General features: G+C 38.8%; 3 protein-coding genes across 6 annotated transcripts; 2 read left to right on the top strand and 1 right to left on the bottom strand.

Moving 5' to 3' along the window:
* Positions 1–9,008: 9,008 nt before the first annotated feature.
* On the top strand, positions 9,009–20,040 carry LOC106376530 (oxysterol-binding protein-related protein 2A). 4 transcript variants are annotated; one of them, XM_013816621.3, is made up of 11 exons: positions 9,009–9,707; positions 11,135–11,497; positions 17,563–17,626; positions 17,699–18,057; positions 18,127–18,282; positions 18,369–18,536; positions 18,621–18,761; positions 18,824–19,054; positions 19,183–19,296; positions 19,378–19,578; positions 19,657–20,040. In XM_013816621.3, the coding sequence occupies exons 1-10, from the start codon at positions 9,294–9,296 to the stop codon at positions 19,549–19,551; spliced, it is 2,184 nt and encodes a 727-aa protein (XP_013672075.1). In that variant the 5' UTR covers positions 9,009–9,293; the 3' UTR covers positions 19,552–19,578; positions 19,657–20,040. The 4 variants fall into 4 exon arrangements, with proteins under 4 accessions (XP_013672075.1, XP_013672074.1, XP_048596725.1 ...); XM_013816620.3 differs by having other exon boundaries at positions 11,132–11,497; XM_048740768.1 differs by lacking the exon at positions 9,009–9,707 and adding an exon at positions 10,934–11,036.
* A 53-nt stretch (positions 20,041–20,093) lies between these two features.
* On the top strand, positions 20,094–21,226 carry LOC106376529 (putative methyltransferase DDB_G0268948). Its single transcript, XM_013816619.3, has 2 exons — positions 20,094–20,410; positions 20,479–21,226. The coding sequence occupies exons 1-2, from the start codon at positions 20,264–20,266 to the stop codon at positions 21,115–21,117; spliced, it is 786 nt and encodes a 261-aa protein (XP_013672073.2). The 5' UTR covers positions 20,094–20,263; the 3' UTR covers positions 21,118–21,226.
* Positions 21,227–21,275: 49 nt separating this feature from the next.
* Positions 21,276–23,032, bottom strand: LOC106374673 (putative lipid-binding protein AIR1). The gene has a single exon (XM_048740780.1). The coding sequence runs from the start codon at positions 22,276–22,278 to the stop codon at positions 21,934–21,936; it is 345 nt and encodes a 114-aa protein (XP_048596737.1). The 5' UTR covers positions 22,279–23,032; the 3' UTR covers positions 21,276–21,933.
* Between the last annotated feature and the right edge of the window lie 596 nt (positions 23,033–23,628).

Genomic DNA, 23,628 nt, shown 5'->3' with positions numbered 1-23,628 from the left:
CATCTCGGTTTCATATTAGGATGACAATTTTTCTTTGTTTTCTTATTATATTTGTAATTAAGTGACATAGTTTCAAAATTTAGCCACAATTTTTATAAGTCACATCTTAATAGTTTTGTTCTCAATATATGATATTTTAGTACATCTTGCAGTACTGCAAATATGAATACCGGTGACTCCGTTCTTTACAATATAGTAATTATTTCTCATACACAATATAGAAAATTATAACAATTTGCAGCTTTAAAAATGTTTGTTTAATATCAATTATGTATTGATTCAGCTTCGGTGAAAAACCGTGTCTCGGCTGGTTATATAAGGAGATTCACGAATGGTCTAGTCAGCAGTTCAGGTTTAGAAGTTTGTAGTCAGTGGATAAAATTAGGGAGTATGTAATGTTCAAAAAAAAAAAAAAAATTTAGGGAGTATGTATTTGTTATGGACATCTCACGAGTGCTTTTTCACCACCTTTTATTGTTCTTGAATATTGTCATCGTCTTCTAACCGTAAAGTGCTGTATTAGTTAATTAGTGGATTGCTTAGGGGGGTTTAGCCGACATTTAGGGGAAATGAATATAAAAAAGTAGTTCACCGTCTCGTGGTCGTCTTCTTTGTAGGGAATCTTGTCATCGTCTTCTTTACACTAAAAATTGACCCTATTCAATACACATACACACATATATGTCAATACACATATACGTACTTTCGAATTTGTAAATTAACAAACAAAACAACACAAATCTTCTAAATAAGTAAATAACTATAAATAACATAAGAATGTGAAAATAAATGATATTCTTCTTAAATTGGGAGATGAAAAGTTATACGATGTTCAAATAACTATATATAGATATTCGAGATATAAAAATTAATACGGAAACGAACTAGATCAAACTCAAAGAATATGGAGAATGAAATGTTGTTTGATCAAGGTGTCGTCACTGTGCTGAGTGAAATTGAATCCCATATACACAACTTTTTCCGTGATTAATTCAATACCCTAAATTTCACACCATAGTATCTTTGTTCATAGACATACAATTTGTCACACATCATGTGCATTAACCTAATTTCTAAATTCTTTGTGGTTTTTAGCTAATTGACTCAATATTTTAAATATTTCAATGAAATCCTATTGTTTATCTATACGCATAATTTTGGTTATGCACTCGAGCATAATTTTTATGCTTGTCAATCGTTTTCAATACAACAATGACAATTATTAGTGAACCTTTTACTAAAAACAAGAAGAAAATACAATGACAGTTACTAGTTAGCTCGAATGATAATTTAAGCCGAGTTTTATATAAAAGCGTTTTCTTTGTCAAAATCACCTACCCATAGATGACTGAGTTCAACTCGGGTTGAGTCTTACAGAATCGCATTGACGAACTTACGTCTAACCATATGTTCTTTGAATACTTACATTCACAGCCTCTAATTTTAGTGTATTAATTTTCTTATGAATCGATCTCTCCCTCACAATCTACGCTCTAAGTGTTTAATCCTCACAACTCTCACGCTCTCGTTTGTAACCAAGAACAAAAAGAAGAATCAAAAGAAAAGAACACACAGATTGTTTGCCCAGTTCGGGATTCAATGTGAATCCGTACGTCTGGGTGCTTGACGGCACAAGCAAAACGATTTCACTATATCACTCCAAGAGATTGTACACAGAACGATGATCAAAGAAGCTTATACAATTACTCGCAAGTTCTTGATCAATCTTTCTACTATCTCTCTCTGATACTAGCTCCTCGTCTCTTTCTCTCTATTTCTCGTGATGATAATGAACTTCCTTTCTCTCTCAGCTATATAGAGGAGACCGGTACAGAGGAATGAGCTGACTCCAATAACAACCCGGTTATCGCTTTCTCCAAACGTGTACCAAGAGTTAATGAACCAAACCGGTTCACTACTCTAACCCATTGTTGAATGTCACCAAACTTAACAATCTCCACCTTGACATCAACAACGGGTGTTCATCTCTCATGCCGTCAAGCATAGCTGTGTGCTTAGCACTTAGCTACTCCGAGATCAACAAGTGCTTGATCAAACTTGTTGCTCGGAATCACCTTTGTCAACATGTCTGCTGGATTCTTGGATGTATGAACCTTCTGAATCATCACTTCACCAGCCTCTACCATGTCTCGCACAAAGCTCATCTTCAACGCTACGTGCTTCGACACTGCTACATGCTTCGTTCTGTCGTGAAAGACGTTGTTCTTCGCCAAACAGATTGCGCTTTGTGAATCGCAACCAATCACCACTTCTGGTTGTCCATAACCCAGATCCTCTGTTAGCCCTCTCAACCACAGACCTTCCTTAATAGCTTCTACTAATGCTATGTACTCTGCCTCCGTTGTAGATAGAGCCACAACCTGTTGCAACCCTGACTTCCAGCTGACGGTATTGCCACCAACTTTGAAGATAAAACCAGTTGTAGATCTTCTTCGATCGAGATCACCACCAAAGTCTGAATCTGAATAACCTTCTACACAAAACTTGTCTTCAGACTTCTTGAACACCAATCCCACACTCTGAGTTCCCACAAGATACCTTAGTACCCACTGAACTGCTGCCCAGTGCTCCTTGCTTGGATTACTCATGAATCTACTTACAAGACCAACACTGAATGAAAGATCTGGTCTTGTACAAATCATGGCGTACATAATACTTCCAACTGCATTGGCATATGGAACTTCGTCATCTGAACTTGCAAAACCTTGTTCTCCTTCCTTCAAAGCTATTAGCTTGAACTGAGCTCCTATAGGCGTTGACACACACTTGGCTTCACCCATTCTGAATACTTGAAGAATTTTCTTCATGTATTTTGATTGAGAAAGCTTAAGAACTCCACCTGCTCTGTCTCTTTCAATATCCATACCAAGAATTCTCTTAGCTGGTCCAAGATCCTTCATGTCGAACCCTTTGCTGAGCATTTCCTTGACCTTCTTGATGTCCGACATCCTCTTAGCTACTAGCAACATGTCGTCTACATATAATAGAAAATATATGTAGTCGCCATCCTTAATCTTCTTCAGATACACACACAGATCAAACTCGCTTTTAGCAAACCCATTCTTCAGCATGAACGTATCAAAACATTTGTTCCATTGTCGCGGCGCTTGTTTTAGCCCGTAGAGGGACTTTACCAACTTGCAAACTTTGCCTTCTTGTCCTTCCTCTACGTAGCCCTCAGGTTGTTCCATGTATATATCTTCATCTATAGTACCATGCAAAAACGCCGTCTTCACGTCAAGTTGTTCCAACTCTAAGTCTTTATCAACCACTATAGAAAGCATGACTCGGATAGATACATGTTTAACAACCGGTGAGAATATCTCCTGGTAATCTATTCCTTCCTTCTGAGAGTACCCTTTCGCCACCAACCTTGACTTATATCTTGGTTTTTCAACTCCAGGAATACCTGGTTTCAGCTTATAGATCCATCTGCAACCTATAGCTTTCTTGCCTTTAGGTAAGTCCGTCAGAAACCATGTCTTGTTATCTTTCAACGATGTCATCTCATCATCCATTCCGGCATTCCACTTCTCCCAATCTCTGCTACTCATAGCTTCTTCGTAACTATTTGGTTCTTCTGAGTCAATCACCTCTGCTACTGACAATGCAAACGCCAACTCAGAATCTTCAGTGAACCTCGCTGGCTTCACTATCTCTCTGCGAACTCTATCTCTCGTCAACTGATAGTTACTCAAGTCTTCAGTTTCTTCTGTTTCATGTTGCTCATCTAACTGAACTACCTCTGTAGCTCCACCTTCAGCTTGACTCTCTTCATTTGATCCAGATCCTCCTCCAATCTCCACTGAGCTTTTGATTACATCTACCCCTCCTGCAACTTCTTGCTGCGGCTTTTCGATAGACTCCTTTTGAATATCTTTGTATAACACATCTTCTCTGAACACTGCATTTCTGCTGATGATACACTTCCGATCATCAAGAATCCAAACTCGATATCCCTTCACTCCAGTAGGGTATCCAATGAACACTCCTCTTAAAGCCCTTGGTTTAAGCTTCCCCTGATCAATGTGTACATACACAATGCAGCCAAATCTTCTAAGATGTCTGTACCCCGGTGTCTTTCCTAACCAGAGTTCTTCAGGTATGTTAAAGTCAATCGCAGATGATGGAGTGCGATTGATAACATAGACCGCTGTTGCAACCGCTTCAGCCCAAAATTTCTCTTCTAGCCCTGATTCGTTCAACAGACATCTGACCTTCTCCATCATCGTCCTGTTCATGCGCTCTGCAACTCCGTTCTGCTGCGGGGTATAAGCGCATGTCCTGTGTCTCTCTATACCTTGCTGCTTACAGAAATCATCAAATGCAACATTACAGAATTCTAAGCCATTATCAGTCCTAAGACATCTAACCTTCTTATTTACCTGATTCTCTACTAGTACTTTCCATTCACAGAATTTCATAAACGCTTCATCCTTAGTAGCTAGAAAATAAACCCAAACCTTTCTAGTGTAGTCATCTATGATCGACATGAAATATTGCTTCCTAGCTAGAGACAGGTGCACATGGGGAGATCCCCAAAGGTCAGAATGCACATACCTCAGTACCTCTTCACTGTTGTGTTTACCTACGTTGAAGCTAAGTTTTTTAGCCTTTCCCATAATGCAGTTCTCGCAGAATTCCAGCTCACTTATCTTCTCCTTATCTAGGATACCTTTCCCTGCTAGCAGCTTCAGATTCTTGATACTCGTATGTGCCAGCCTGCTATGCCACAGAGCTGTATCATCCTTTGACACTGCTGCCAGCACAGTGCTCACCACTGTATCGCCATTGAGAAGGTATAGACTCCCACATAGAGATCCTTGCAGAGCTAACTTCCCATTCTTGTAGAATGACGTCTTACCAGCTCCACCTTCTTGTTTAAATCCCTGCAGGTCAAGTGAGCTCACAGAAATCAAGTTCCTTTTAAGATTAGGAACATACCTGACGTTCGTGAGGCACTTGACCGTTCCTCCTATGGCACTAATCCTGATGGTGCCTATTCCTTGCACTGAGACGGCTCTATCATCAGCCAGCAACACTTGTCCTCCTGCATTCTCTGAGAACTCAGTGAACCATTCCCTTCTGGAGGTCATGTGATAGGAACACCCGGAGTCAATGATCCATCTCTCTCTTGGATCTTGTTCTGATATCGTTAAGGCATCTACTTCATGGAACTTGTCAACCATCACGGCTGCTTCACCATTATCCTCAGATTCCATTTTTCTTTTCCGAGCAAAACAATCCTTCTTAACGTGTCCTTCTTTCTTGCAGTACCAACACGTGAGCTTTGATCTTGAATGAGATCTAGATTTGTTTGATGATCTTCCCCTGTAGTTTTCCCTTCTATCAGGTCTTCCTCTAGTAACGTATGCATCACCAGAACGTTGTGAAGTTGATGCAGATGCTTCTTTCACATCTTTCAGTTCGATCTCCTTTGACTTTGCTGCATTTGTGACGTCTTCGATCGTCAACGTCTCTCTTCCATACTTCAATGTTTCCTTCAGCTGATTATACTGGGACGGAAGTGAACTCAGCAATAGTATTGCTTGAACCTCCTCTGAAACAGAAACATTAACACTGCTTAAACCTGAAACCAGCTTCAAGAAATCATCTATGTTCTCATCTATAGATTTCGATTCTATCATCTTAAATGTATAGAACTTGTGCTGTAGATGAATTCTATTAGGAAGAGTTTTAGAATTATACAACCTCTCAAGTGCGGACCAGATCGTTGCTGCCGTTGTATAATCCTCTAGCTTCCGCAGCACATGATCACCAAGATTCAGAATGATCATGTTCATTGCCTTCTCGGCCCTCTCCGACTTCTCATCCTCGAGCTTCTTGATTCGCTCCTTGAAGTCTTCTTCTGCCTCGCCTTTCTTCATCTCAATCTCCGATCCAGAGGTAGCTGGAGCTTCGATTAGAGCATCCTTGAGGCCAAGAATGGAGAGATGCGCCATCATGCGCTTCTTCCACATCGAGAAATCCCCTTGACCGTCGAAACAAGCGATCTTCACCTTCGCCATTGATTCCTTCATCTCCGAAGAACCTGGCTCTGATACCACTTCTTATGAATCGATCTCTCCCTCACAATCTACGCTCTAAGTGTTTAATCCTCACAACTCTCACGCTCTCGTTTGCAACCAAAAACAAAAAGAAGAATCAAAAGAAAAGAACACACAGATTGTTTGCCCAGTTTGGGATTCAATGTGAATCCGTACGTCTGGGTGCTTGACGGCACAAGCAAAACGATTTCACTATATCACTCCAAGAGATTGTACACAGAACGATGATCAAAGAAGCTTATACAATTACTCGCAAGTTCTTGATCAATCTTTCTACTATCTCTCTCTGATACTAGCTCCTCGTCTCTTTCTCTCTATTTCTCGTGATGATAATGAACTTCCTTTCTCTCTCAGCTATATAGAGGAGACCGGTACAGAGGAATGAGCTGATTCCAATAACAACCCGGTTATCGCCTTCTCCAAACGTGTACCAAGAGTTAATGAACCAAACCGGTTCACTACTCTAACCCATTGTTGAATGTCACCAAACTTAACAAATTTTTATAAACCTGTATATAACATATCATTGAAAGAGAGAAAGAAAATTCATACTTATGTTATACAACATTACAGCGGTATCTAATTTATATTAGTTGCCAAAAGAAAAAGCATATAAAAAGTAAAAAACTGAAATTTTAGAAAGCTTTTAAGCAAACAAAAAAAACTTTTAGAAAGCCTTTTTTCAAAAAAAATTAAAAAACTGAACTCTCACGCGTGTGAGACAATGGGACAACAAGCCAGTACCGGGTCATCCACGCCACGCCGGCCCACTGCCTCAAACATCCCACGGTCGATGCTATTTTTGTAATAAATGAGAATCATAAACACTGTGCTATTATATATACATAATAAATCTGACATCAACATTATAGATTACTCTTTTCTTGTATTTCATCTCAACAGCTTTTTCTACTTATAGACTATTTTTATAGATGATACAAAAAGTATATTACATAACCATGGAGGTTTTAACATTGTGCTTAGTGTAGTTGATCGTCCTTTTTTTTTTAAACTAAGTAGTTGATCCTCTTGGTGGGTGAATACTTATGCACTTTGAATGATATAGTTTTGGTATTTGCGTAGAGACACAAATCAAATATCATACTGTAGGCTCTTTATTTCTGAAACCACTAGGTTGCTTTTTTCTCAGTCGCCACGTCACCAAGATTTTTTTTTTTTAAATTTATTTTGTCAAAAAAAACTTAAACATGGTAGAAACATTCACATGAAGGAAACTGCAACCGTTAAAAAGCTAAACATAAAAGAGTAATACAAAACATTTACCGTAAAAGAATAAATTCACAGAAAAAAATCCGAATCAATAACCATAACCAAGAAAATCATATTCTTTGTTAAAAAAAATTGAGAATTTGTACTCCCTACACACAACATATTCCCTATTTGCACTCCATACCCTATTTCCCCCCATTTTTTTTCCCCCCATCATCACCTTTTTCCCTCAACTCTATGGTATCTCACTTCTTTTTGTATATTGAGCTAATTTACTCAAAAAAATTCTTGTCATTGGGTATCCCCAGTTATATACACGTAAAGAACGATTAAAATACTTCTGAAATCAGACAATAAAAATTCTATGAGTCTTCGTTCAGCAAAAAAATCCTATGAGTTATTAATTTTTTTTTGTGAAGAGAGCCTTGTCAATTTGTCATTACCTTTTTTACCTTCCAAAAATCTAAGATGTACGGTTTTGTAACTTGGTAATTTACCTTATTCCAAAACTAAAGTGGGTTTTTCCTTGATGTACGGTTTTGTAATTTAAGTTAGTAATTTATTTCCCCTCGCTGATAAGTCACTTTCGGCAAACAAAATACGAGGAAATGAATGATTATAATGTTCTTCTTTTTTTCTTTTCTTGAAAAAACCTGTTTTCGTTTACCCTACGGACTTACCAATTTCCTGTAAGAGTTATATATATATTACATTACAGTAGATAATATAAATTACAGTATTTGGAATGTCACTTCATAATATTATACTATTTTGGTAAATAAAATTCAATATTGTACTATATAATAATGATTGCATAAACATATTCTGGTTAGATTGTACATATCTTTGCCAAAAAATATTAACGTTACTATTTTCTTTTGGGTGAGTTCTAAAATGAAAAATTATCTACACGTCAGAATGAATATATCATAGTTATGTTTGCTGTTGTCAATTTCCATTTTACATTTTATCCATTTTTTTTCACAAGTGACAGCCTATCATCCCACATTCCCAATATCATATAAATCTATTAAAAATAAACTAATAGAATCTTCCTTTTTATAAAGTGATCATTGCCTGATTTAGATTACTAACAACAGTTTTAACCATGGCCATATATGCCCGTGTTTGTCCTCAATGATACTTAAATTTGTTGTTGTTGATAAGAGAAAAAAATAACAGTAAATCTGATTAGTAAGGTTTGGTAACTTAATATTTAATTAGCTTATATTATATATGATATTTTATTAACGATATAGTATGTGATATAACGTATAAAATAAGATAAAAAGGTAAATTAAATATTACAAAGTGTTTTTTTACCACATTTACCAAATAGTTTGTTGAACTGTAATCATGGTGTAACTGTCAGTGACCTTGATTGCTTGAAATCAAACTATGTGATTAATGTTGTGGACCTATCTTCTGATTTAAATATTTTTTTTTAAAAAAAAACACTTTGTTAGAGTATCTAATTAAGGATAAATTATCTAATTAAGGATACAAATTAATGAAAAAGAAGTCATGTTTAATTCCTTCCATATCCTTTTCAATATTTGGAAATTACAATCTAAAACCACCCCCAACATCTTTCTCATTTATCATCATCATATATACACATAACATACATTATATACATATCCACCAGAGACCTATATATGTAAATGTATTACATAAAGCCTTTATAGTTGGGTTGAAAGCTTACGCAGTCTCACATTAAAGCAACAACCTCTCTCTCTCTCTCTCTCTGATTCTCTTGTCTGAGAAATCTGAGTTTCAGAGCTTCAGGTTCTTTATTCTTCTTCAAGTCGATCTTATCCCAAATCTGCATGCTTTCCATCTACCACTCTCTTCGATCTCTTTATTAATTTTTTTTAATTCAAATAAAAAAAAAACTCAGAGATGAATGTGCTTCTAAGTCTGTGATCGGAGTCACCTCCTCGGAGTGATCGGCGATTAAAAAAAAAAACAAAAATGCGGGTGAAGGAGCTGCATCCTCTCTGCTGCATCACTCTGGAGAGTCCACACGCGCTTGATGATAACAAACCTCCGCCGGAGCCGGTCACGAATCTAACTAGGTCCAGGAGTCTTCCGGCGACGTCGCTAACCGGTGGATCCAACCGGAGGAGCCTGGCCTCGGCTGGATCGGTGGCCGGGATCTTGTACAAGTGGACAAACTTCAGCAAAGGATGGAGATCTAGATACTTCCTCCTCCGCGACGGAATCTTGTCTTACTCCAAGATCCGGCGACCGGAGAATCTGAATCTACTCTCTTCCTCAGACGACGTGAGGCTCATCGGAAATATCTCCGCCGATCGTCTCTCGAGGATGGATAGTTGCAGTGGTCGCCGGAAACAGGAGAAAAGCGTCGGCATTGTTCATCTTAAGGTATATATTTACATTGAGAAGAACTCAAGATTTTATTTTATTGATTGAAGTGTTTGTTTGTTTTTTTTACATGTCTTTCTGGGAAAAGGAGAAGCCTTTTTACCACTCATAGTTTGAGAAAAATAACCAGCGGTTTATAGAGTTGTTCATTATGTTCTTTTGACGGAAAATAATAAAAACCCTAAATTTGATTTTTTGTTTTCTTTTTGTTGTATTAATATTAATCTGTTTGGTATTAAATTTTTATGCCAGCTTTGAACTTGCTGTTAATCTCTTAGTGGGTCACATCAACAGGTGCTTGTTTGGTTTTCAAAACTTTAAACACTTTTGTTGGTTGCTACAATCTGGTGTTCTGTACCTTTAGGGTTTTGTTCAGTGGTCAAATTGGTTTCTTATTAGTGTTTTTATGTGTTAGGTTCAGTTTCTAACCCCTTTTTTTTTGTTTCTATTGGTTTTTCAAGATTATAAGTTATAACGCATTTGCCATCCGTCGATAAAGTTTTGGATTCTTTCTTTTTGAGAAGAGGCCAAGAAGATTAAAGATATATGTCAATTTTAGTCACTGGAACTATGATATTTTTCTTCAGTTGCATAACTAAAACAAGTCTATTGAATTTTGGACACTTTGCACTTGCATGTGATTTGATTTGATTTGTCTTGCAATGGTACTTGAGTTAAAGCCTTAAAGGGTATAATAACCATTTTTACTTTTCATTAACATCTTTTACTTTTGAATTCCCATTGACTAAGACGACTTTTAACCATAAATTATTTCATTGTGATGGGCTTATGTGTATATTTTATTCTACTATATGTTCAATTATAGAGTTTATTTCTTGGATTTTAGACATGTTTTGGTGCTTAGAACAAGTCTGTTGGAAAAATAATGGAGGGTGGGGTCTAGCCAATTATAAAAAAGACCTGTTTTGACATGCTTCTTGCTTGACAATGAGAAAACGATGGCTTGTTCTGAATTTTTCTACAGGCATATTCTTTGTTGAACTTTCAAATTTTAAATATTTAGCCTAATCCAAATACTCTGATCCAGTCATAACCTTATGATATTTTTTTTTTGTTTATGTTTTTGCTGATATATAATAACTTTTGTCTTTCTCAACCTATATAAAATCTAACGTGCCTTATCCAGTCTAAAATGATTTCTTCATGGGCCCAGCTTGATTTGTTCCTGTAGTTCCAATCTGCAGCTTCAAGCTTTTTTTCAAAGTTGAGCATATAGTTTTTGAAATTTTAGGGTCCTTTTTGCTTTTTACAAGATGGATCTTTGAGATTTTTGATCCAGAAACAGATTTCTTGTTGGACGAATTTGTGGTCTCTACTTTGTTTTTTTGTTTTGTCTTCTTATTGGTTTGATTAAGTACTTGAGCTTGTAAATAGATTTATATATTTTCTATGTTTTCCTCCAGCAGGTTTCATCTTTCAGAGAAAGCAAGTCTGATGATAGGAAGTTCTATATATTCACAGCGACCAAGACTCTTCATCTGAGGACTGACTCTATAAGTGATAGAGCAGCTTGGTTACAAGCTTTAGCATCTGCAAAATGCATTTTTCCTCTCCGGTCACTTAATGGGGATTTCTCCTTCACCTCACCAAAGGATTTGTCTATATCAACGGAGAGGTTAAAGAAACGGTTGCAAGAAGCTGGAATGAACGAGAATCTCGTTAAAGACTGCGAGCAGATCATGCTATCAGAGTTCTCTGAAATGCATGGACAAATCAAACTACTTCATGAAGAACGGACTAATTTGTTTGACGCATTAAGGCAGCTTGAGGTAAGCTTCGTAATATATATGGTCACGGTTGATGGTTTGGTCTCTCATGTTGGATCAAATATTTATAAGCCCATGGCTTTATATATATCTGAGGAATATGTGAATAGAATTGGGCCATTCAGTGGCCTTAAGAAGTTAAATGAATGAGAAGGGACAGAGTCCCACATCGGTTAAAAGGAGAGGAGTCATGATGTATATATATGTGCATGTATCATCAGTGTTCAAACGACTCTAGGAGAGAGGACGGCTCCCCACGCGCGCGCCGCCGCCGCCGTCCGGCCGGCTCGGCTCGGCTCGGCTCGGCGTGGGCGTGGGCGTGGGCTTGGGCTTGGGCTTGGGCTTGGGTGGAGGGCCTTTGGCCCGATAAGAACTATTCTTTTTGGACCAAGTTAAGCTCAACGTTTTGCCATTTATTTCGGGAAAAAACAACATACAATTTTATTTAAAACGACAAGTAGTTTGTCTAAAAATTAAAAACGTCATGCATGTTATCTTCTCGAATATTTAAAACGAGATAAGAGAGAGTCTTGAGGAAGAAGTTTCGGAACTCAACTTCCCTCGATCTCCGCGAGATTCTCGCCCACGTGCATCAGCTGTTGCGGGAAGTGGGTCATCTCCGTCTCTTTAAATTTGGTCTCTCCTCTTCCTTCATTTCTTAACTTTTCCCGTATCTAAATCCAACAGCAAAAATCCCTCTGCGTAAGTCTATTTTGCGAGAGTGTTTCGTAGAGTTTATAGTTCGATAGGGCGATCACGAGTGAGGCGTGATTCGTCTGCCATGGTTTTATCCTGGGACTCTATATTCGTACAGTTCCGTCTCACTAACGGAGCGAATATTTTGAGTTAAGGAAAGAGATCATATCTCGACTCCATGTCTCTTTGCGAATACGATTTCTTATCGTTCTTGTATTCGTCTTTACATTCGTATATTTCCTTAACATCGTTTCTTATTTTATCGTTTATGTCAGTCCGGTTTTCCGGCTTTTACAATTTCTTCTTGTGCTTCAAGTAATTCTTGAAATCCGCATAGCTTGGAGGAAGCTTTTCAATGAAGCTGAGAGTTGTGAATGTCTTTATTGCTTCCAATAATGAGCATATCATCTACATATAGGCATAGTAAAACATACGCATTTTTGGTATTTTTGTAGTATATGCATTTGTCACATTCATTTATTTTGAAACCATTTGACATCATTGTGTTGTCAAATTTTTCGTGCCATTGTTTAGGAGCTTGTTTAAGCCCATAAAGTGACTTTACAAGTCGACATACTTTGTCTTCTTGTCCGGGAATGACAAAACCTTCAGGTTGTTTCATGTAAATTTCCTCTTCTAAATCACCATTTAGAAAAGCAGTTTTTACATCCATTTGATGGATTTCTAAGTCTCTTAAGGCTGCGATTGCTATCATCAGTCTTATTGATGTTATTCTCGTCACTGGAGAATATGTATCAAAATAGTCAAGGCCTTCCTTTTGTCGGAATCCTTGAACTACAAGCCTAGACTTGTATTTTCCACCAGGTTTGCGTGTCATTATCCATTTATTCCCTAATGCTTTGCAGCCAGGTGGTAAATCCGTTATGTAATACGTATAATTTTGCATAATCGAATCTAATTCACTCCTGACAGCTTCGTTCCAAAATGGAGCTTCTGGTGAAGCCATGGCTTCTGCCAAAGTTTTTGGAGCATTTTCTACTAAAAATGCCATTAGGAAATCTTCTCCAAAAGATTTTTCCTTTCGAGCTCTTTTGCTTCTTCGAGGTTCATCTTTTTCTTCATTTTCTGAAATATCATTTATTGAAATCTCGACGTTTGTCTCAGTTTCTGAGTTCTTGTCATTGTCTCTTTCTTCTCGAGTTCGTTTTGAACCTTGTTTTTCCCTATATGGAAAAATATTTTCGAAGAAAGATGCATTTCTTGATTCCATGACTGTATTTTCATGAATATTTGATATTTCAGATTTATATACCAGAAATCGATAAGCATTACTGTTATGTGCATATCCGATGAAGATGCAATCCACTGTTTTAGGTCCAATAGTGACCTTCTTTGGTGGCGGTACCGCAACTTTTGCCAGGCACCCCCACACTTTGAGGTATTTATACGAAGGTAAATTACCTTTCCATAATTCATATGGAGTTTTGCCAGTTATTTTGTGTGGAATTTTGTTGAGGATATAATTAGTGGTAAGCAACGCTTCCCCCCACATGTTCTGGGGTAACCCAGATTCCTGCAACATAGCATTCATCATCTCTTTTAGAGTTCTATTTTTTCGTTCAGCAACTCCATTAGATTCTGGTGAGTAAGGAGCTGTAGTTTGATGGATTATTCCATGTTCTTTACAGAATTCATTGAACGGACCATCATACTCGCCTCCTCTGTCGCTTCTAACTACTTTAATAGTTGTTTTAAGCTGATTTTCAACCTCGAGTTTAAATTCTTTAAACTTTTCTAAGGTTTCATCTTTGCTATGTAATAAATAAACATAACAATATTTTGTGCAGTCATCTATGAAGGTCACAAAGTACTTTTTACCACCTCTAGTTTGTAAGTATTTTAAATCACATAAATCAGTGTGAATTAAATCTAGAGGTTTATTAGTTCTTTCAACACGAGGTGATGGCGTTTTTGTGAGCTTAGCCTGTACGCATACTTCACATTTTTGTTTACTTGTTTTGCATTTAGGAATTAGATTTAAATTCATTAATCTTTGTATAGACTTGTAGTTTACATGGCCTAATCTTTCATGCCATATATTAAAAGACTCAACCAAATAAGCAACTGGCTCTTTCTTATTCATTGAAACTTTTGGAGCTACAACTTTTGGAGTGACTGTCATTACATTCAACTTGACAAGTCCACCCTTAACATAACCCCTACCCAAATACATCCCATTCTTCCTAATCACGAGCTTATCCGCCTCAAAACTTGTGGCGAATCCATTCTTGCTGAGCAAGGTTCCCGAGACCAAGTTCTTCCTCATGTCAGGCACATGCTTCACATTCGTCAGAGTGACCTCATGTCCAGATGTCATCTTCAAAATCACATTGCCACGTCCTTCAATCTTGGAGACTGCAGTGTTCCCCATCTTGAGCTTCTCCTCAGTCTTGCTTTTCTGATAGGTGCTGAACATCGCCCTATCGGTGCAAATGTGGGTAGTTGCACCAGTGTCATACCACCATTCCTTGGGGTTGTTGCTTTCAACCATGTTGGCTTCAGTCACCACAGCAACGAGATCCTCCTCAGTGAGATTTGCCTGAGCCTTCTCATCCTTGATCTTTTTGCGACACTCAACTGTCTTGTGCCCCACTTTGTGGCAGTAGTGACATTTTCCCCTGAACTTCTCCACATTCGCATTCGCATTGATCTCGATGCCTTTGTTCTTGAAGTTTTTTCCAGAAGCCTTCAGGGCTGCAGCAATTTTGGATGGCTTAGCAGGAGAATTGGCGTGTGCCTTTCCTTTGCCTTTGTGCTCAGCCATGTTGACACTGTGCTCCTTAGCAGTGACCTTGTCAGCAATTCGGTTTCTGGATTCCATCTGAAGCCTCATGATGAGCTCCTCGAGCCCCATCTTCTTCTTCTTGTCCAGTGATCTCCATAGCTCTTTCGCCGTGGGGAACTCACAGTAGATACGGTACAATGGGTCAATGAGGCGACCCAAAATGTATCCTTTGCAGATGAAGTCCGAATGCACCCATATGTCTACAGTTGCGAGACTGTGAACATCATCAATCCCGTAAGGCATAATGGGCTTATCCTCCTGGATGAACTTGTCTAGCTTCATCGTTGTCAGGAAGAACAACATCTTCTTCTGCCACGTCTTGAAGCCTTTGCCATCAAACTGGTTTGGCATCAGTCCTTGAGTGAACACACTAGGGACAGCCGGAGGAGTTTGAACTGCCACCGGACCACTTGCGGTTCCTGAAATTGAACCCGTCTGATAAAGACCAGCACCGAATAGACTACGGCGAGTGGTTTCATCAGCAGCATTTCCTGCAGGGAGGATAGTGCTTGTTGTTGCTGCAGTGGTTGACGCCGTGATGTTTCCAGCGGTTGTCACGCCAGTTGCATCAGTTGCTGCAGCGTTGAGTGGAGTCTGAATGACATCGGAGGTGCCAATGGGATTGTTGTTATCGTTTGTCATTTTTCTGTAGAGAAAACATGAAAAAACGGATTAGTACTCCATTCAACAAATAACATATTATTTTAAAGAAAATAATAGTCTAAAATCGATGTTCATTTTTGGTGTTTGAACCAAATCATATCGATATAGTCTTGAGAAAACGTTTTGCAAACTCGCTTAAAAGCGTTCGCAGAAACCATTTTTGTAGACTTAGAATGTTTCACAAACTCGCTTAAGAAAGCGGTCTTGAAACGATTCATTTTATAGAACGTTTTGAAAATGTATCAAAAACGTTTTGCAAAAATGCTAGAAAGCAATCCGCAAATCGTAATGAAATAGAAACGTTTCGCGGAAGTGCTATAAAGCAAATCGCAAACACGTTTTCAGAATAACACAGAAACGTTTCGCGGATAAGCGTATAGCAAATCGCAAACATCGTTATCAGATAAGAATAAAACGTTTCGCGGAAGTGCTAGAAAGCAAATCGCAAACACGGTTCCAAAACCCGTTTTTATAACTCGTTCTTCAACCCGATTCGAGCTTTAGGAATAAAGCTATTTTGAGTTAAGATTGTAAAAGCCGGAAAACCGGACTGACATAAACGATAAAATAAGAAACGATGTTAAGGAAATATACGAATGTAAAGACGAATACAAGAACGATAAGAAATCGTATTCGCAAAGAGACATGGAGTCGAGATATGATCTCTTTCCTTAACTCAAAATATTCGCTCCGTTAGTGAGACGGAACTGTACGAATATAGAGTCCCAGGATAAAACCATGGCAGACGAATCACGCCTCACTCGTGATCGCCCTATCGAACTATAAACTCTACGAAACACTCTCGCAAAATAGACTTACGCAGAGGGATTTTTGCTGTTGGATTCAGATTAGAATAAGTATAGTTTTTTAGAGTCTATCGAGTCTGCATTTAGTCTGCATATGTTTAGAGTCATTTCTATTCATGTGGGGGATTGTTGGATCAAATATTTATAAGCCCATGGCTTTATATATATCTGAGGAATATGTGAATAGAATTGGGCCATTCAGTGGCCTTAAGAAGTTAAATGAATGAGAAGGGACAGAGTCCCACATCGGTTAAAAGGAGAGGAGTCATGATGTATATATATGTGCATGTATCATCAGTGTTCAAACGACTCTAGGAGAGAGGACGGCTCCCCACGCGCGCGCCGCCGCCGCCGTCCGGCCGGCTCGGCTCGGCTCGGCTCGGCGTGGGCGTGGGCGTGGGCTTGGGCTTGGGCTTGGGCTTGGGTGGAGGGCCTTTGGCCCGATAAGAACTATTCTTTTTGGACCAAGTTAAGCTCAACGTTTTGCCATTTATTTCGGGAAAAAACAACATACAATTTTATTTAAAACGACAAGTAGTTTGTCTAAAAATTAAAAACGTCATGCATGTTATCTTCTCGAATATTTAAAACGAGATAAGAGAGAGTCTTGAGGAAGAAGTTTCGGAACTCAACTTCCCTCGATCTCCGCGAGATTCTCGCCCACGTGCATCAGCTGTTGCGGGAAGTGGGTCATCTCCGTCTCTTTAAATTTGGTCTCTCCTCTTCCTTCATTTCTTAACTTTTCCCGTATCTAAATCCAACAGCAAAAATCCCTCTGCGTAAGTCTATTTTGCGAGAGTGTTTCGTAGAGTTTATAGTTCGATAGGGCGATCACGAGTGAGGCGTGATTCGTCTGCCATGGTTTTATCCTGGGACTCTATATTCGTACAGTTCCGTCTCACTAACGGAGCGAATATTTTGAGTTAAGGAAAGAGATCATATCTCGACTCCATGTCTCTTTGCGAATACGATTTCTTATCGTTCTTGTATTCGTCTTTACATTCGTATATTTCCTTAACATCGTTTCTTATTTTATCGTTTATGTCAGTCCGGTTTTCCGGCTTTTACATCTCATGTGTCTGATTTGATGTTGATAGGAAGCTAACCTCGAAGCTGGAGCATCAGGGATCCATTCAAGCCTTGGACGTGGAAAGTATAGTGGTACATGCTCTAACGCATTGAATGCTTTCAGCTTCCTTTGTGTGTGTTGGCTTGACGTTATTTGGTTTCTAGAATGCAGCACAACTGCTTCATCTGATGATAAACAAGAATTCGAGGATGTGTCCGAAGAAGATGAGCCTTCCTTCCACGACACAAAGGAGTACTTTAACGAACCTAACGTTGGTTCTGGATCCAATCTACCTAATAACTCTGGATACGCGGATATCAAGAGAAGAACAAAACTTCCTGATCCAGCTGAAAAAGAGAAAGCTGTAAGTCTTTGGTCTATGATCAAAGACAACGTTGGAAAAGATCTCACCCGAGTTTGCCTCCCTGTCTATTTCAACGAACCAATATCATCCCTCCAGAAGTGCTTTGAAGACTTGGAGTACTCTTATCTTCTGGACCGAGCATATGAACATGGCAAATCTGTAAGTGAAAACAAACTCTCTTTACTTGTAATTGCTACACTACAGTCTCTTATGTTGTTGGATTTCTAGGGGAACGGTCTGCTAAGAGCCTTGAACGTTGCTGCATTTGCGGTCTCTGGCTATGCTTCCACTGAAGGCAGACACTGTAAGCCCTTCAATCCTTTGCTTGGAGAAACATATGAAGCTGACTTTCCTGAAAAGGGAATACGTTTCTTCTCTGAGAAGGTACTTCTTTCAACACTTAAGTTAGTATGTGTAAATGTAAGAAATTTTACTCAAGACTATGGGAATATCATTCTTTTTTTTTAAAGGTGAGTCACCATCCAACTGTTATCGCCAACCACTGTGAAGGTAAAGGGTGGAAGTTCTGGGGTGACACTAACCTCAGGTCAAAGTTTTGGGGGAGATCTATTCAAGTTGAACCTGTTGGAGTTTTGACTTTGGAGTTTGATGATGGAGAAGTGTTTCAATGGAGCAAGGTATATATATATACAAACTTTGGACTCTCTTTTTGCTGTCTTTTTGGCTCTGAAATAATTTTATAATGATCTTTGTTTTTTTAGGTAACATCAACTATATACAATATCATACTAGGTAAACTTTACTGTGATCATCATGGGGTGATGCAAATCCGTGGGAACCGCCAACATTCTTGTACACTCAAGTTTAAGGAACAATCCATTCTTGAGAGAAATCCACACCAGGTGAGTTACAATGATATATAATCTAATGTACTTGAAACAACACTTATGTGAACGTTGTGTAGGTAAATGGTTTTGTTGAAGATGTGGCTGGGCAAAAAGCCGCAACAGTATTTGGTAAATGGGATGATAGTCTTTACTATGTTGCTGGTGATGGAGTTAGCAAGACTAAAGTCAGCGATCCTGCATCAAATGCCTCGTTATTATGGAGAAGGACTAAACCACCGCTTAATGTGACTAGATACAACTTAACCTCATTTGCTATTACCCTGAACGAGCTAACACCTGGTTTGAAGGTATTGTTAAAATGATATAATCTTGATTCTTGTTTCTTGTTTCTTCTACACATGGTATGTCTATTCTTTTTCTTTTTTTCTTCTTATAGCATTTGCTAATCTTGTGTAAATTTGATCCATGGATTTAGGAGATGCTTCCTCCCACAGACTCAAGGCTAAGACCAGATCAAAGGCATCTGGAGAATGGTGAATATGAGAAGGCCAACTTAGAGAAACAACGGTTAGAAAGAAGGCAGAGAATGGTAACGTCACCTTTAACATTTCACTGGTCCATGAATTGTCGTTTTGAAAGTTATGTTTTAAGGTCTCTGGTTTCTATGCAGTCGAGGCAACTTCAGGAAAGTGGGTGGAGACCGAGATGGTTCGAGAAACAAGGAGAAAATGAAACGTTCAAGTACACGGGCGGTTACTGGGAAGCAAGAGGACACAGGAAGTGGGATGATTGCCCAAACATCTTCGGCGAGTTCACGGAAGAGCAGCTAGCTGATTCTGCTTAAAAAGAGCCCTTTAAGTTCCTTTTTCAGGTAACATTACTCATCCTACAAGATCTTGCAAGTTGTAACCAGCTAAAAATAATATAATCCCTTGTACTTTTTAAATAGAGAACCCGAAACAAGAAGGTAAGATTTGCATCGGACAACATTGGAGTTATTTTACAAAGAAGAAACGTTTTCTCGACATGGGAAGTAGTATCAAAAGCCAACTTCTTGGTTTCAATTTTCTGTTTGAAAGAAGGGCAGAGAACAAGAGGATATCAGAAATGCTTCTGCTTATAATACTTTTTTTTTTTTGGTGAGGATGTGTAATGTCTCATCTCCTTTTGGTAGAGTGTCTCTGTAGAGTCTTTTATCTCTCTGTCTCTTTCATTCCGCATCTCTCTCGTTAAATAGTTGAGATTAATGTTAGGTTGTTGGTCCATTTGTATTTAATTTAAAAAATATATATGAGGGTTTAAATAAATCCAGGCAAAGACACTTTCCTTCAAATCCAGATTCCAGAGTTGCTTCAATTATATACTTAACCAAAAATAGATAGAAAACCAAAACCAAACCGGAAACAAATTAACCAATCAAACCAACCCCGTCAAAGTCAACACTTTGAAACAAGGAAATAGCAAAATCGAACTTCGCAACCTGCCTCGTCATCATCTCATCTATAAAAGCAAGAGTCTGAAACAATGGACCAGTAATAACAGAAACCAAAAAGAAAATGTCAGTCGTTGACTATGAAGCAGATATCTACCTAGACGCACGCCCCACTTACCCCGCCGATTGGTACTCCAAGCTCGCCGCTCTCTCTCACCATCACCACCTCGCCTGGGACGCCGGAACCGGAAACGGCCAAGCCGCCACCGGCGTATGTATCACATTTCCCGATCTATTTTTTTTTCTTTCAATCGCTGATTTTATAACGGTTTTCGCCAGATCGCGGAGCACTACGACAGAGTCATCGCGACGGACGTGAGCGAGACGATGTTACATCTCGGGAAACCGCATCGGAAAGTAACTTACCACCACACGCCGTCGTCGATGACGGAAGACGAGATGGTGGATCTGATCGGAGGAGAGAACTCCGTGGATCTAATAACGGTGGCCACCGCCGTACACTGGTTCGATCTCCCGAGATTCTACGCGATCGCGAAACGTCTCCTCCGTAAACCGGGAGGGATCATCGCCGTGTGGAGCTACACCACGGAAATGGCGGTGAGTCCCGAGTTCGACCCGGTGATGACTCGGTTCAACGAGAAAACGATGCCGTATTTTAAGTTCCCTGAGTGTCAGTATGTTGTGGACGGTTACAAGTCGTTGCCGTTTCCGTTTGAGAGCGTGGGCCTGGGCTCTGAGGGTAAGCCCATGGAGCTGGAGATGAAGAGGACGGTGTCGTTTGAGGGATTCTTAAGGATGGTGCGGTCGTGGTCTGCTATTGGCGCGGCTAAGGAAAAAGGAGTTGAGTTGTTGTCGGAAGATGTAGTGAAGGAGCTTGAAACGGCTTGGGGTGGATCCGAGCTGGTTCGAACCATCGTCTACAAGACGTTTATGCTCGCAGGAACCGTTAGAAACTAGTTTTAAACTGGTATGAACAGTTGAACAATAATTGTAAGAGTTTGTAATGAAAGGAAACTATGTGTATGCATATTATGATACTAAGCCTTGTGCCAGAGTAATTTGAGAATATCATGGCACCTCATGTCTAACCTGAAGAGTCGAATCCCATATGTCCTTTGAAGTAAACGTCTCTTGCAGTTACGGTCCTCCACTTGCCAAAGTAGGTTAGTTACACACATCTAACCGGCTAATGGAAGAAGTGTAGGTTAATACCTGAAGCTGTTTCCCTGATCTTGCAGTATCTGTTATCTCACCAATTCAGACGTGAAAGTATCCTTAACGAGGAATACCCAGACTTGTCAGGCCTGAAGGGCCTAGAATATGTATCAATGAGCTAAAATCAGACAAAGATATATAGTTAGGCCCAAAACCTTTTGGGAAAAGACTGATCTACAGTGGATTATTTCGGTTCCCATCTGACCTGTTTTTTTTGTTTTTTTCCTTGAGCAACGATCTGACCTGGTTAATACTTGAAATTTAACTGGTATTAGATAACCAAAATAAAATAAACATAAAAGGATTATATGTATTTTTTTTTTAATTTTCATCTGAACGAAGAGATACAACATACGGCTGGAAATCTACAAATTGAAGAACATAGTTAACAACGAAACATGTAAAAACAGTACAAATGTTTCACTTTATTTTCAACAACATATAGATATTGCGATTACCAAAAAAAAACATATAGATATTGCTAACACGCAAATAATTATTAGAGAAGCATACTTGCACCACTATTATCCGACGGAACAGGTGTCTTATAAGAGAGAATTAGGCGCATATGAAACCAGCTGGGGGAGAAACACCGCAGGACCCAAGAACCTGACCAAGTGTCACAGTGATACCCAGAATGTCGAGAACTGACAGTTTTAAGGCATTGCAGATGCAGACAGAGGCCACAGAGGGGGCAAGTCCAGCCACTAGAGAACAGCATTGCGTCAGCGGTAGAACGTTAAGGCCCACGATAGAGGTAAGCCTGTTGACACAAGCTTGGACCTGGGTTGAGCTTCTGGGACATATCGGAGCTTGAGGTCCGGGAGCTTGGGCCATGGTAAAGCCGAAGAAGACGAGGTTGATGGTGAGGAAGAGAGCTATGGTGATGTTCTTTGAAGCCATGTTTTGAAAATGCTAATTAAGCTTCTCTTTCTTTACTTTTTTTTTTGTGTGTGATTGGAGATGAGTGTTGGGTGAATCGTTTGGGAGGTGAGGGTTCCTATTTATAGATTTTTGTGTAGGTTTGGTTGCTTAGGATTTAGCTTCAGAATTTGCCAACGCAAATTAAAAGGAAACTGAAATAATTATACATGCATGTAGTTTAATTGAACAGAGTAAAATTTAGTCCTACATGGAGCATGAGTTGCATCTTCCCAAAGATATAAACGTCAGATGTATCTAAACCTCATCTAGTTATCTATAGAGGAGGTTTGGCAAAGAAAATTTAATTAAGAATCAAAATGCTACAAAATCCTAACAAAGTTGTTGTCCAGCTGGAGACATTTTATTGATTATTACTGTTAATTTAATATATCGGTCATAGAGAATTAGATATTTTGATTTTTGGATTAGTGTGAACATCGATCGACGCAAGAGCTTCCGATGAAGAGAAAGAGTGTTTCATAATGAAAATTTAGTATATAAATTAATCATGTTTATGCATATATATATATGGATTTTCATGTGTATATATATATAGTAATAGTAGTATAGGGGCTTGATTGTAAGTTTAGTTATGCAAACGAAAATCTCGTAAAAGGTCTAAAACTATCTTAAGAAAGTTGACATTTCATAATATAAAACTTTAATCCGCTTTCGCCTTTATGAAAATTAAATTTTTTTATAATATAATAAAATATATAATTCTATAAAAAGATATTGTAATGTAAATTATGTAATCTTACAAACATAATGAACATTTAGGAGTATATTTTGCTTATTTTGTTTTGGAAATATTTTTTTTTTTTTTTTTTTTTGTAACACAAACTTCATTAGCTAAAACTTAAATCCCCAAAGGGTACAAAACAGAGTTTTCAGAAAACAGAGCATGTTTTGCCAATACATCGGCCTCACTGTTCCTACTACGAGGAATCCAAATAAAAGAACAGAATTTGAAAGAAACAGCACAATGGAGGATATCCGCAACTATTCCATACAGTTCCGGAGGTGCCGACTGCGGCTTGAGCGCTGCTACCAGTTGAGTAGAGTCAGACTCGAAGATAACCTGCTGGATTCCCAACTCTTTACACTTCATAATCGCAGCTCGAAGGGCCAAGCCCTCAGCACTAAGCGGAGATCTGACTGATCTCGATGCGGTTTCAAACTGAACCTTACTACCTGTATGCTTCATAACCCAGCCGAATCCTGCTGTATTCGAATCACCCCTCCACGCCGCATCGACCGCAACTACTGTAGTTCCTTCCGGTAGCCTCAGAGGAAGGGGTAATGCCTTCTTACGTGGTGTCACCTTTT

This window comes from Brassica napus, chromosome A1 (assembly GCF_020379485.1).
Source record: "Brassica napus cultivar Da-Ae chromosome A1, Da-Ae, whole genome shotgun sequence".
In the NCBI taxonomy this organism is placed as follows: Eukaryota; Viridiplantae; Streptophyta; class Magnoliopsida; order Brassicales; family Brassicaceae; genus Brassica; species Brassica napus.
The sequence above is the reverse complement of the archived record's forward strand: the minus strand, read 5'-3'. Positions and strand labels throughout refer to the sequence as shown.

Bases quoted from the DNA above. Each gene is read 5' to 3' on its own strand.
- LOC106376530 (XM_013816620.3), top strand. From the start codon at position 9,294: ATGCGGGTGAAGGAGCTGCATCCTCTCTGCTGCATCACTCTGGAGAGT. The intron at 18,537-18,620 runs GTATATATATAT...TTGTTTTTTTAG, and splicing joins AAGTGTTTCAATGGAGCAAG to GTAACATCAACTATATACAA. The intron at 18,762-18,823 runs GTGAGTTACAAT...AACGTTGTGTAG, and splicing joins TTGAGAGAAATCCACACCAG to GTAAATGGTTTTGTTGAAGA.
- LOC106376529 (XM_013816619.3), top strand. From the start codon at position 20,264: ATGTCAGTCGTTGACTATGAAGCAGATATCTACCTAGACGCACGCCCC. The intron at 20,411-20,478 runs GTATGTATCACA...GGTTTTCGCCAG, and splicing joins ACGGCCAAGCCGCCACCGGC to ATCGCGGAGCACTACGACAG.
- LOC106374673 (XM_048740780.1), bottom strand. From the start codon at position 22,278: ATGGCTTCAAAGAACATCACCATAGCTCTCTTCCTCACCATCAACCTC.